The following is a 15397-nucleotide window of genomic DNA, read 5'->3' as shown; positions in this document are numbered from 1 at the left end:
TGCACATGAGAAATGATTTCAGTTAATATTACTACTGAATTTTCTGTGTACTTAGTTTCTGACAAGTAGAAGGGAAAAAGTGAATGCATGGGTGTGAGAAAACCATTCTTAACCCCTCTTTAAAGTTATCAAGAAATGCTGATTTAAAGTGTTGCATCTTGCCAATGGTTTAAGCTATATGTACCAAATTTCCACCCAATTTCTTACCTTCTAGAGCATCCACTGTACCAGTTAGCTAACATTAAGTTTATGTTTCTTGTCATTTTAGACAGTTTTCACTCAAAATTGACAGTATCTGGTGGGCACCATTAGGGGTTGGGCAAACCAACGGGCAATAGGTTGACCTAGTCTGGGAAAACTAGTCTTATCACCCGTGTCAGCAGATTCAATTTTTCACCCAGAAAACAAAGCTGCATAAATAAACTATCTAATTTGACCATCAAAATCAGCTAGACTTGAGTGGTCTGGTTTTGCTAGCTGCTTTTCCCAAGCTCAATGGCAATCTATGCATGCAGTGTGGGACCTTAATGGAGCTCTGGTCAGCCTGGGAATGACTGTATATGGCTGTACAGCTCCGTGGTATTGAAGAAATACCTCTGCTATGAATTTCCTTTTATTTTAGCCAGTTTTGAGACCTAAATGGCCCATAACTTGACCTAGTTCATCCATACACCTTCCTTTTCATTTTTGAACAGCCTCTTACCTTCCTTCCAGGCCCCACCTCCCTCCCCTTTTAGAGCTCGCCTGATGCAGTCAACCTGAGTTCAAAAATTATCTATTATAAAATAGTGGGGAACTATTTGTTGGCTACTTGCACAGTGGATGCTCTGGAAGGTAAGGAATTAGTATAAAATATGTGAAAATGTGGTACACTTAGCTTCAACCATTGGTGAGCTACAACATACTAAATACTTTAAACCAGCATTTCTCGATACTTTCAATTACGCGATAAGACTGGTTCACTGCTTGAAGGTTCTTAGTTTACTAATTTGTTAAGCTGCTTTGCTGTAGTTGTGCCCAGTTATACTGATAGTAAAATACCATTAACTTTAAGCGTATGGAACATAATTGTTTTGCTAAGTTTTAAACTCTCAGTAAAACATTAGTGTATGCGGGTTTACTTAAAAGCTACTAAAATAACAAATTATTAACTGTTCCATATACTGGGGGATATAACACTCTAGTAAACTAAAAAACTTTAAGCAGTGGTTTTCCCAAACTGGATCACATATATCTAATTATGGCAATTGAGGTACAACATCCAGATTGGCTAAAATGAAAGAAAACCCATGGCACAGGGCTTTGTTCAATACTACCAAGCTGTACTACCACACACAGCCATCTACAGGTTAGCCAATTTGTTTGCTAGGCCTCAGATTGCTTGTACAGTTTACCACCATGCTTGGGAAAAGCAGCCAGAAAAAAGCAGACCACTTAAGGTTACAGTATAGTCACATCACAGACAGTCTTTCTAAAATTTGAATGTCTATAGATACTTTTTGAGAAGGCCATAAACCAGTCTACTGAGTCTAGCAGTGTGAAAGGTTTAAAGTGAACACAAAGCCTTCATATTTAATGTTTTTATTTCATGCTACAGTGTAGTTTGAGGCAGGTGAAACACTTCAAGTTGTTGTACCAAGACAAGTAAGCCAGCCCATACATCGCTCAACTCCAGCTGTCACTACCATGTTTTCCCACCGCCAAATGCAGCAAAAACTTTAGGCTCTATGGGCAGTTCTGGAGCATGGCGATACTGTACATTAAATTTATTAGGTCCTGTGGAAGCATTTTTGGCATATTTCTTCCCAGTGACAGAGATACAAGCCTTCACAGAGTTTATTTTCACTCGAAGAAAATACTAAAAGTTTAATAAAATGTTTTCACAAACAGTAACTTAATCACTTCCACAGGACCTAGATATTTTAGTTGCGTAGTTGTGTTGAAATTATAGGGATTCAGTAATCTGTTAGTCTCGTTTTTGGTGGCACGTCTTTAAAAAACATTGCTCTATCGTGGACCACACACCCAAGAACAGTTGTAGTTCTGCAGTACAAACAAACAAGTACAAATAGTTCTATTACTTCCACAACACATGTAGTTGGTAATAGTCCCTGGCTGATTATACCGGCTTGATTTAAATAGGTGACCAAAAGCATCAAGCATAATGCCAGCGTAATAGGGACGATGTTTGATTATTTAATTAAAATGCGCAGTAAGTGTGCCCGAAAGGAAGCTAAATAATCACTGCCAATAGTATTATTAGTTCATTTCATATTTAATATAACTTAATAAACTGTTTCTTTGTTGGTTGTTCACACTTTGCAGAAACAAGATCAAGATACTCTAATAGAGCAGTCACTTACTCAAATACAGCAGTCAGGAAAGAGTGATATACTCTAATAAAACAGTCAGTTCTAGAGCATAATCTTGATTTTGAAAGTATAATTTTGAGCATAATAGGTTTAATTTTGAGCAATGTTCAAAAGCATAATAGGTAAAATCTTGGGCATGATAGGCCAGGGCCTAGTTGGTGAAATTATTTATCCCTTGCTTGGTTTAGAGCAGGTTCTATAATTTGTAAGGCTGTACCGATACCACATTTTATAGCCGATATCAATATCCGATATTTGTGACCCAGTCTGAGAAAACCGGTCTTATCACCCATGTCAGCAGATTCGATTTTTCACCCAGGACACACAGCCACATGAATAAACTATCTAATTCCACATTTAAAATCAGCTAGACTTGAATGGTCTGGTTTTGCTGGCTGTTTTTCCGAAGCCCAGTGGCGATCCGTACGTGTGGTGTGGGGCCTTAATGGAGCTCTAGTCAGCCTGGGAATGACTGTATGTGGCTGTACAGCTCTGTGGTGTTGAATAAGTACCGCTGCTGTGAATTTCCTTTCATTTTAGCCAGTTTTGAGACCTCATTGGCTCAAAACTTGGCCTAATTCATCCCTTGGCCTTCCTTTTCAATTTTTGAATGCCATCTTGCCTGCCTTCCAGGGTCCCCGCCTCCCACCCAATTTGCAGCTCGTCTGATACAGTCAACCTTGGTTTAAAAACTATCTAAAATGGCAGGAAATTTAGTTGTTATTTACTTGCACAGTAGATACTCTGGAAGGTAAGGAATTGGCGTAAAACGTGTGAAAATTTGGTACACATAGCTTCAACCATTGGCGAGCTACAACACACTAAATACTTAAAACCGGCATTTCTAGATACTTTTAAATAGGCGATAAGCCAAATTTTGTCAGACTGGGTCACATACAACTACAGATTTATAGCCAGATACTCCAGAACAGCTAACTTACCTATTTCAGCCATGAAAGACATCCAGAAGTAGTGCCAGCCACTTAGAACAGCCACAGCAGCCAGTTTATAACTTTGTATTATTGGGTGGATCACGTGATCTCACGTGACACAGTTGTATGTGACCTAGTCTGAGAAAACCGGTCTTATCGCCCATGTCAGTAGATTCGATTTTTCACCCAGGACACACAGCCACATGAATAAACTATCTAATTCCACATTTAAAATCAGCTAGACTTGAATGGTCTGGTTTTGCTGGCTGTTTTTTCCAAGCCCAGTGGCAATCCGTACGTGTGGTGTGGGGCCTTAATGGAGCTCTAGTCAGCCTGGGAATCACTGTATGTGGCTGTACAGCTCTGTGGTGTTGAATAAGTACTGCTGCTGTGAATTTTCTTTCATTTTAGCCAGTTTTGAGACCTCATTGGCTCAAAACTTGGCCTAATTCTTCCCTTGGCCTTCCTTTTCAATTTTTGAACACCATCTTGCCCAACTTCCAGGGCCCTCGCCTCCCACCCAATTTGCAGCTCGCCTGATACAGTCAACCTCGGTTTAAAAACTATCTAAAATGGCAGGAAACTTAGCTGTTGTCTACTTGCACAGTGGATGCTCTGGAAGGTAAGGAATTGGTGAAAATTTGGTACAATAGCTTCAACCATTGGCGAGCTACAACATACTAAATACTTAAAACCAGCATTTCTCGATACTTTTAAATAGGCGATAAGCCCGGTTTTGTCAGACTGGGTCACATTTATTGTCTATTTCTGATACAGGTTTTCTGATAAACTGATATTTAATATTCAGCCGATACTTAATAATCATAATCGATATGTATTATTGTGAGATTTAGCATAGTAAGATTACATATAGCATGATCACTATGGCTGTGTTAAATTTACTAAACTTCGTTGTTCACAAAGTGTTTTCATTCAAGGTTGTCTGTTTTTGGTCAGTGTAGTGTCAGTATCATAAATGTATTACCAAAAAAGTGGTACAAAAACCCTCAAAAATGAAAAAAAAAAAAAAACCACTTGGATAATTGAACCCAGGGCAACTCACACTGTAGTCCAGGATCTTACCACTTTTCTACAAAGTCACTTGTGCAAAATAAGAGCTTTTGATAGTACTTATAGTACTTTTACTAGTACTTACAATACTCCACTGAAGTATATCTATACTGTGACTTGCAATTGACCGATACTTATACTCGTAATATTTGTACCAATATTGATATAATACTGGTATTAGTACAGCCCTAGTGATTTGTTCTGCCCGTGTATTTTAAATTTACCGTAACCTTAAGACTGGCAAATTTTGACAGTGAAATTTATAGTGTATTCATACATGCAGCTTTGTGCCAATGGTGACAAATCAAACCTGTTGTTTTGGAGCAGTTTCCCACACTCAATCACAAATTAGGAATTGGGATCAAAGAGAAAGTATTAATTTAATTATTGTACACAAAGGAAGAGCAAAAAGTAGTAAAACAAGAGAGGTTACCCATACCTGTAGATATACAGTACTAGTAAACATTTACTCCCCATTAACCATGTCCATGACTGAATTAGGGATTGAATGTCAATTAGTACCTGTATATCTGCAGGTATAGGTAACCTCTCTTGTTTCACTACATTTTTTGCTATTCCATTTATCTTTCCTGATTTTTGTCCTATCTTTGCTTAATTTTAATATCATTATTATGATTAATAAGCCCATGAATATGCATCAAAAGAAGGAATTGACAACAGACATGCCACATTTTAACTTTGTGTCTACTTGTGTGCCCAATTACTGTAAAGTGCAATAGCCAATATACTTAGTCCTCAGCTACATTCTACCCATTACACAGTGATAAAAATTTGACCAGGCCTTCGAAAATACGGCATGTGGGCACAAACTACACCCTGTCACACAATACGCCATATTGCAGCACTAGAATAAATTAGACTATGGCACGCATAGTATGCTTTGAAGTTTATTCGTTAATGAGGTTTTAAAATCCAATAGATACCCAGGTTTGGTATTTAAACTGGCTAGATACCTGTGACAAACTTTTTTGTCACGTGCTTTGCTGGATTCCAGTCACAATAGCCATCAGAAATCATCGCTAGAGTGTAAAGAAAGCATTGTTGGATCACAAATATGATTGTATTCATCTAGGAAGCCTACCAGTGAGTTATTTTAGCACTAATCCGATCAGGAAGCCGCCATTACGGTAGTAACCAGAGCTGTACGAGCCATAGTCTAAATCAGTTATCACCCAAATCCATGGTATCTTCGCTATTTTAGAGACCTTCGGAATGGCACATACTCATCTTGGGCTTTGCCCTCGCTGATTATTTTGCCATTCCTCAGGTCTCTAAAATAGCGAAGATACCTGGATTTGTGTGATAACCTATACATATTTGCATTCTATAACTCGTATTTTATAGCCCATTAAATGTAATGTTTAATAAGGGTTGAAAATTGCATAGTAATGGCATAATAGAATAAATATTATGAGTCATGAACGTTTGAAAAATAGGCAAATTTTATGTGCCTTTATGCCCTGTTTTTGTAGGCCCGATCATAAATAAAGAACAGTAAGTGAAGTGTTTCTACAATCACTATGGAAAAATATGGACAGTAATCATAACTAGTACATTAATTTAAAGATGAAGTAGGAAGCCAAGCAAAAAAAAGTAGTGAAACAAGAGATGAATAATGGTATTACAGCATAGGTTGGTGGGAAAATCCCTACATTTGCCAGTTATAACAATGATTTTATTCAATGCCAAAGTAGGGATTTTCTCACCGAGCTATCTATATGGTAACCACTGCATTTGATTATCTCGAGTCAGCCTTTCACTACCAGGGGTGTGTCACTATTTCACTGTGTTAGCACACAGATAGGCCAATAGTAATGGGGTGTGTCATCAGACATATTGTTAAGAGGTATGGTCTCAGAGCTCGATCATTATTTATCAACCAAAAGTGCATTAATTAAGTAATTAATTAATTAATACTTAATTAATGGGTGTGGCTTTGCACCTATCATGAAGTTACAAGTATCTACCAAGTGTAGGCACTTCAATAAGTAAGTGGCATCTAAATATTATTGTGCAGCTCAAAAGCGTTGATAGGAAAAATTAATTCATCAATATCATTTCATTTCATGGAGAAGAAATAAGACTAGAAGATAAAAGGAAAGGCAAGGCACATAGGGCACACACTTGATGGAAACAAAAAAGGCACATCTCACTGGTGAGTTTGTTTTTGTGGCATAAAATGGTAACTGTGTGCTGCTTTGTTTGGCTTCCAGCCTTGTGGCTGTAGTCAGGCAGGCAGGTTGGCAGGTTGGCAGTGATGCTAAGTTTTAGTGATTTTTAAAAACTCTATATATATGGCCAATATTAGTGTTTTCTTGTTCTTAATGTTGTATTTGATGTAATATTATGCCGTAAAGATTTTTATCGTGTAAAGTAAGATGTCTCTAGAATGAATTTTGTAAGCAGAATTTTAGGGGTGTGTGTAATTTTGGGGGATCCCTACTTCAACAGTACTACCATTCTGTTCAATAGCTACCACAGCCACAGGGAAGCTGTATCACACTACCTCTAATCAATACCTCGCGTTGTTAGCACAAAGAACTGGGACAAAAAGTAGGACAAAGGTAAGTCCACGTTGCATGTATCGTACATACTTCTATTGGCAAAAATATATATCTCAGGTGAAGCGACACCATACAGTGAAAAATCAAGCCTCTAGACTATTGAGTTATGCTTGGCTTGAGGCATTATAGGAAAGCAGGTGGGTAGGCTGGCAGGTGGGTAAACAGGTGGGCAGGCGGGCGGGCAGGCAGGCAGGCGGGTGGGCAGGCAGGTGGGTGGGCAGGCAGGCAGGCAGGCAGGCAGGCGAGTGGATGGGCAGGCAGGCTTTAAAATGCATGTACCTGATAGTAAAACTCATACATATTATAAATGGAGTGCAATACATACAACAACAGACATACCTTTATCTACACGTTGTAGCTCACAATTAATATTTTCTTGAAGTTCACGTCTTGATGGTAGTCCTGTGTAGAATCAAGTGTTAAAATACTTCATAAACATTTTACAATTATACTGTCTGAATGAAAACCTTACTTGCTTGCATTGAAACTATGAGATAATAGTACAATACATTACAACATACACGTACACTGTATGCATGTAATACACATTATCAGTAGTACATAATCATTATGCACTCCTGATATTATGTACCATGTTTGTTACATAATCTTACTGAGTGATTTTCTTGCTATAGTTCTTTATGAGCCTTGATCAAGGCTATGGTTATCTGTATTGGGTACTAAATCAAAAATAAATGCTATCCAGTCTGACAAAACTATTACAGCTTTTCCATTCTGTATGATTTGACAAACGTATAAATTGTTTCACTTAATACGTATCATTGTCATCTTAAACGTGATGCAGAGCACAATAGAGAAATAGTTACGAGTACTCTCATTAAGACTTGGGAAGACTATGAGACAATAATATTATAATTATAATTATCAAATCTGGTTAGTACTAGTAATAGCATGGGTAGCAGTGAAATTTGGGATAAATATCACGAGTGTTGTATTGGAAATTTACCATTTCCAATACAACAAGAGTGGTACTTATCCCAAATTTCACTGCTACCCATGCTATTCCCAGTTAATACCATACTCGCTGCATATACGCATGCTGTGCATTAGCATTGCTATGTACGCAATTTGTCACTATGTACTAAACACACTAAACACGCGTCGACACTAATTGACGCTACATTGTTAACATAAATTCTAGCCAATGAAATTACAATTACAACTTTTTCACTGCTGTCAGTGAAATACGGGATAAATTTCACTGCTGCTATTGAGACTTTTGTATGGGCAGTGAAACAGGTATGGTATTAGACTATAAACTGCTGGCTAAGGTTGGTTGTGCTATTGTTTTGTTGACAATATTTCAGTGATAAACAATATGTACAGTGATAACTAATTAATTAAACAGCATGGTTAACCATGAGTCTTTTAGTACTAAATATTTTTGTTGGAGTCTCTTTGTGAATAAGAGACTTATAACTTCAAAGCATTCACAGCATAATTTTATACACAAAATTTAATAATGACTGTGTTTATTAGGCCCCGGCCGATTATGTTGTCATAATTTAAAGCATAGTAGGTAACCAAAAGCATTAAGCATAATGCTAGCCTAATTGGGATGATATTAAATGTGTAATGGGAGTGCCTAAAAGCAAGCAAATGATCATGGCCAATATGCATTATTACTGCATTTCATATTATCTTAGATAACTAAAGTAACCATTTCTTGTTTGGGTATTTAAACTTCCTAAAGTAAAATTGAAATACTCTAATAGAACAGTCACGTACTTTAATACAGCAGTCAGGAAGCACAAATGTGTTTTAATAAAATAGTCATTTCTTGAGCATAGCCCTGGTTTTGAACACATAATATTGAGCATAATAGGCTTGATTTTTGAGCACTGCTCTTAAGCATAATAGGTAAATTTTTGAACATATTATGCTGCAGCCTAGTATTTATTTCGTGTATGTTTTTTCTGGTAGCTCCTTTTCATTCACCTATCAAACAGTACAGTAGTACCACTTAAGTAGGGATTCCCTCGAAACTTTCATACACCACCAAAAATTCCACCTTCAAAAGTCATCCTAGAGACATTTTACGCCACAAAAATCATCTTTACAGAATAATACTACAGAATAATACTGGTCCATATAATGCATAATACAGCTTTAAATATAACAAAATACTTACAGGTGAATGGATATAGAATTTAAAAAAAATCATCTAAACTCAAATTTTAGTCTCACTGACTGCCTCACTGCCTCCCTTACTGACCACAGTGGCAAGGCTAGAGCCTAATGAAGCAGTGCACACTCACCATTTTACACCACAGTGAAACTCACCATTGGGATGTGCCTTTTGGGGTTCCGACAAGTGTAGGCCCTCTGCATCTTGTCTTTTCTTTTATCTTCAATCAGGCTGCTTGTCTTCATCCAATGAAACCATATCTAGGTGTTAATTTTCCATATCAACGCTTACTTTCAGCAGCATAATTAAGACACCACAGAATTATTTCAGAGCTAGATTTCAGACGTGCTTCAATCCTGGTGCTATAATAAGAGGTAGCTACAGTTGCTAGATATCTGTGACTTGCATGATTGGGATCCAGTTCACTATGGGTTTTTGACCACGCCCACTAAATAAAGATCTAACAGTGAGAGTACAGAGACCCCACCTCTTAACAGTCTAGTTATTTACTTAACAATAAACAAGAACTACACTCCTTATTAGTCTAGCTAGCTGCACACCCCTTGGCTGACTCAAGATATACTCTAATACAACAGTATCTCTTTTACAACAGTCACGTATGATAGAACAGTTACAAGTTGCATTGTTCTGGTAGACATAGTTATTTTTATAAGGAAAAGAAACAAGCACAATATAAAATGTGACCCAGTCTGTAAAAACCGGTCTAATCACCCATGTCTGCAGATTCGATTTCACCAAGAACACAAAGCTACATGTATAAACTATGTGTCTAATTTCACTACCAAAATCAGCTAGGCTTCAGTGGTCTGCTTTTGTTGTCTTTTGCCAAGCCCAGTGGAGATCTGTACATGTGGTGTGGGGCCTTAATGGAGCTCTGGTCAGCCTGGGGATGGCTGTTTGTGGCTGTACAGCTCCATGGTGTTGAATAATGACCTGTACTGTAAATTTCCTTTCATTTTAGCCAGTTTTGAGACCTGAATGGCCCATAACTTGGCCTACATGTAATTCATCCCTATGCCTTCCTTTTCAAATTTTAGACAGCCGCTTTCCCTCCTTCTGTGCTCCGCCACCCTCCCCTTTTGGAGCTTGCCTGATACAGTCAACCATGGTTTAAAAACTATCTAAAATGGTGGGAAACTTAGCTGTTGGATACTTACACAGTGGATGTTCTGAAAGGTAAGGAATTGGTGTAAAACATGTGAAAATTTGTATACATAGCTTCAACCATTGTGAGCTACAACACACTAATTACTTAAACGGGCATTTCTCAATACTTTTAAATAGGCAATAAGACCCCTTTTTCCCATACTGGGTCACAAATTATTTCATTATTGTTCTAAAGGAGACGGGTGTCCCTCAGCAATAGCAAGGTCAATAGCTGGAGCCACACAGGCACGCTTGGATCTAGAACGTGATCCCCTGATACACATTACTGAAGAGCGCAGTAAGGAGAACCCCAAACTACAGCATAGCCTGCCCATAACCACAGAATATGGGGACTCCACTTCTCAGTTCTCACTGAGCAAGTATATCTACCTTTCCCAAACTTACAGTAGGCATTCCAGTATCAGAGATTTTTTATAAAAAATTCTCCATATATTCCCCAATAGAACCCTGGCACAAAATAACAACTCGACGTGTTTAGCTTGGAATTGCTCTGTCGTCCGAGCTCCAATGAGGATGAAAATTGCTGTGGGGTTTATCCACACATTTATCATCATGAAAATCGTTTTTTGTGCACATTACATATAAGTAAGTTTTGTGTTGTTTTTAATGTTTTGTAATCTTTTCAAGCCATGCAACGTATGTAGAGTACTTTAAAACTTTTAAAAACATACTGTTGGGTAGAAGGTAGTCACTGGTGCTTACTTTAAAGTGTGTAGGTACTTCACTCAGGTTAGAGATTTTCAGCTCCAAAGCAATTTTCTGATGGCTGTGTCATCAGCTCAAAAGTATATACCACTTCAAAGTCGGAATAACAATGCCATACTACAACTCCACCTTAGGTATTGTTGCATCATTGTGGCACCTCCACTTTAGTTGTTTACCGTTATAAGTCGTTAACTTAATGTTTTTACTTAATTGAGGTAGCCACTTGCCTATGGGTATACACCGTTGTATTGAGAAGTGTGCAGTGGGTGAAACATATTTGCTCACCACAAATCATACAAAGATTGTTGTGATCCGATACGATATGACGTTACTCTCATTACATGTACAAACTTGCAGCTAAAAGCAACTGCAGTTTCAAGATAGTCCAGATTGCTAGATGGCTTCCTGATTCAATTGTGCCATTTTTCCCTTTAAAAATGTATGGGAAACCCTGGAAAAATTGTACCTTTTTCAGTTAAGCACTGTGCATGCTAAAGTAGCTAATTCCAACCCAACAAACTATATACTTTTGAGATCAGCAATCAATACTCTATCTATTGAGCATATAAAAAGCCCATTTTTCCAACATTAAAAATTGGGCTAGAATGCCTACCTACAGATGTGGAAAATACAAATGGACTAATACAAGTTACATTGTAGCTACTTTTACCACAACAAAAACTAAACAAACTATGCATAGTATTTTTTTTAATTGTGAATTTGAAAATGAAGTAGGGATCTATGCAATAAAAGAATAGACGAATGATAGTGTTACAGAATAGCTCAGTTGGAAAGTCCCTACTTTGGCACATTAGCTATTATTATTATTATTATTTGTTCAATGCCAAAGAATGGACTTCCCACTGAGCTACGTATGCTGTAACACCATCATTCATCTCTTGTTTCACTACTTTTTATTGTATAGATTGTATCCCCACTTCATTTTTAAATTAATAATAATTTTGAAATACTAGTTATTCCTTCAATAATATTGCTAAGGTGATTGCAGAAATAGAACATTATTTGTTCAGGTTAAAATTTATCTACAAAAAGAATAATTATTACGGATTCAGATACATGTAGTCTAATAAAACAATCACATTCAAACTGAGTGATTGTTTTATATGTGGCTCCAGGGCATTTTAATTTCTTTTTGTTTTGTTATCAACTGCCTCCATACCAGCTCAAAGTTTGCAATACATTCTTATGGGAAGCCATAAAATTCATAGTCCAGTATGGTCTTTTCTGGATGTTTTTACATAGCCAAACTGCACCTATCTACTCTTGACACCTTTACCATCTGGATGTTTGAAATATTAATTCTCTTCAGATAAATCCTTTTTTCATGTTTAACTGTTTATTATGATTCGCCTTAATTTGCACATACCATAACATTAAGGTCACAGTATACTTAAAATGTGTGGATGGGACAAATTACTATAAACAAGCAGGGATAAATACTTTCAAAACTGTGTTGTGGTATATAGTAATACAACTATTTGTACTTGCTTGTTTTTACTGTAGAACAACAACTGTTCTCTGGTATGTGGTCCATAATAGAGTGATGTTCTCAAAAAAGCATGACACTAAAAACCAAAAATATCTAGGCACTGTAGAAGTGAATTTAAGTTACTATTTCATAAGACGTTTCATTGAACTTTTTAGTACTTTCTTAAGGTAAATAAGCCTTTGAAAGTTTGTATTTCCATTGCTGGGAAAAAGTACGCCAAAATGCTTTCACAGGCCTAATGAGTCTATTATATGGTATCACTATATGCATTAGAAATCCCCATACAGCCTATAGCTTTTGCTGTTTTTGGTGGCAAAATAAAACATGGTAGTGTTAGCTACAGCATGACCAATGTATAGGTTGCCTTACACATACTTTGCTACTAAGGGACGCATTGATTTTGCCGGCAAAATGTTTGGTACAATGGATGGGTAAAAGCAATGAGCAAAATGCTGGCATAGTAGGTGCAATTTCTGTGGAGTGCATGGACATAAATGTTATACAAAAGATTAATAGAACAGTCACATGCGATGAAATATCAACAATACTCAGCTAATTGTTATGGGAAGAGAATGTATCAATTGAGCTATCCTTATAGAGCAGTCGCATAAGCAAATATATAGCTAGTTTCTTGCTATATATGGTAAGTCCCATAAGCAATTACAATAGCTATAATTACGAGAAGATTGAGATACTCCAATAGAACAGTCACTTTAAGGGTAAATTGTAGCTTAATGAAGCTATATGTGGAGAAAATAGATACTTCTTGAGCAAAATATGGAGCACTATAGGTGAAAAATAAAACATTGCTGGAAAGAAAAATAGGAGGGAAAAAAGCAAGATAGACTCATCCCTATTTGCTACACAAAACATAAAGATAATATTAAATGAAGGGCGTCAAGTTCACTTTATGTTGCTAGACTGGTTTCATAGATTTCTCTAAAGGATCAATAGGTGTTCAAAATTTTGAATGATTGTCCATGACTATATATATATATATATATACCATAACCTTAACATTTTATTTCCTTTATGTACACCTCCAGCCAACAGAAAAGTTTGATATATGTGACCGGATTTTGGAAAACCGTCGATATACGCACAATAGTACTTTTGTAATAAAAACTATGGGTAAAAAATGCAAGCTCCAGAAAAAAAAATGCAAGTTTTTATTGCCTGACTGGTGGGAAAAGTAAACCTCCAATTGATAAATCCTGGGCATCATTGTGTTTGCCAGTTCATAGGGAGTACAAAAATCTTTGTTTCATCCCCACACACGAAAGGATTTCAAAGTTACAGATATTTGTTTACGTTGCGGTGACAAAAGAATTTACCGACGACCATTTTTCAGTGAATTTACCTTCCTTCTCGAACACAGAAGCATGCCTGGGTAAACACTATACCTTGGTGGATGCACAGATTCATGGCGAACACAATGAGTGAAGATTTAATTCAGAATGTCATTGTATCAGTAAGTTATGATGGTTTATGTAAGCGCCTGTAGATTCTTTTCTCGATAGCTTCTGTATATATCAATTTATTTGCTTGTCAGGCTGTCTAGTGGTGTATTTCCAACGCTGCTTAACTTAGGAAGCTGAAACTTGGCTAGTCCATTCCTCTGTCCCTGTAGAAAACATAGAACAATAAAATCCATTTTGAAAAATTGTGCAGATATCAACGGTTTTCTAAAATAGGTCACATATGATGATTACGAATTAAAGCTTTCCTCTAGTTTAGAAAAATTCTTTAATAGGTAATAAGTAGACTCCACATTCATGTAAATCATTATACCGTTTAAAGTGTAAGTGTACCTAACTGGCCTCCACACTATTGCAATATAAATATGTGTAGTGCTTGAATATGGATTAAATGCTTAGCAAATAATCACAATTTGGAGTAATACAGACAAGGTAATTTTGTGTTGAGGTTGAAATTGACTAATGCCATAAAATTAGATGACACCATATGCAGTGGCAGATCCAAGCAGGCACAGGGACATGTGACTCCCCCCAAAAACAACAACAAGCATACAAACAAAACTTTGAACAAGATCAAAATACTCTAATAGAGCAGTCAGTCAGATATTCTAATAGAACAGTCACTGCATGTACCACTATAAAGCATCTGCTGAGTACATATGAAAACTGGCATCTGCAGCACTGGGAACATTTAGCTAGCTAGTAATTTTGCAGATAAAATGCACATGGTCTTTTGTATGCAATTATTGTCCTATTAAATTGAATGACTGACACTGATCTCTACAACAATGCAGACCACTGAGAATGCTTAATGTTTAATTACTATAATTATGTTATTTAGATATTTGTAACATACTCTGTATCAAAAATTTTAGTCCAGTATCTCTAGCTTCTGAATGCACAGCCTTCCAGACCGCCTACTCCATATACGTACTATCCTGGTGCACACCCCTAGATCCAGGGGCGTAGCCAAGGGTGGGCATGGGCGGGCATTTGCCGAACCATCACAGTTTCTTGCCCAACTATCACAAACTTTTTCCCAACCATCACAAGTAGCTTAAGAATCATGCGAGGATTCACGGCAGCACACAAAACAATCCTACTTTATACTGTGAAGCATAAACATGTACCTCATTTGTTGAACCATGACTTCGAAGAAGGGATCAAGATAGATGGTATATCACATGATCCATTACACAGAAAATCCCTTGGGAAGTCCCTATAATTACACTTCATGTAAATGCATGTGCTACGATCCTTAGCATGGTTTAAATTCGAAATTTAAATGGAGTCGAAGTGTGGTGCGGTACTGTATCTTTTAGCGAGTGATAATCATCAGTAGGATTCACTGTGGATGGTGCTGGCAGCAAAATATTTCGTTTCAATGGACTTCAGTTGTCAAGCGTA

General features: G+C 37.0%; 1 protein-coding gene across 1 annotated transcript in view; it reads right to left on the bottom strand.

Moving 5' to 3' along the window:
• LOC136246572 (uncharacterized) overlaps nt 1–15397 on the bottom strand; it is an 83347-nt gene that overhangs the window by 2030 nt on the left and 65920 nt on the right. Inside the window, exon 11 of the mRNA XM_066038062.1 lies at nt 7300–7362. Within this exon, the coding sequence (XP_065894134.1) occupies nt 7300–7362 (63 nt within the window). The remainder of the gene's footprint in view (nt 1–7299; nt 7363–15397) is intronic.

The sequence above is a fragment of the Dysidea avara genome, chromosome 2 (genome assembly GCF_963678975.1).
Source record: "Dysidea avara chromosome 2, odDysAvar1.4, whole genome shotgun sequence".
NCBI classification, from domain to species: Eukaryota; Metazoa; Porifera; class Demospongiae; order Dictyoceratida; family Dysideidae; genus Dysidea; species Dysidea avara.
Note: the sequence above shows the minus strand (reverse complement) of the source record. Positions and strands in the feature narration are given on the sequence as shown.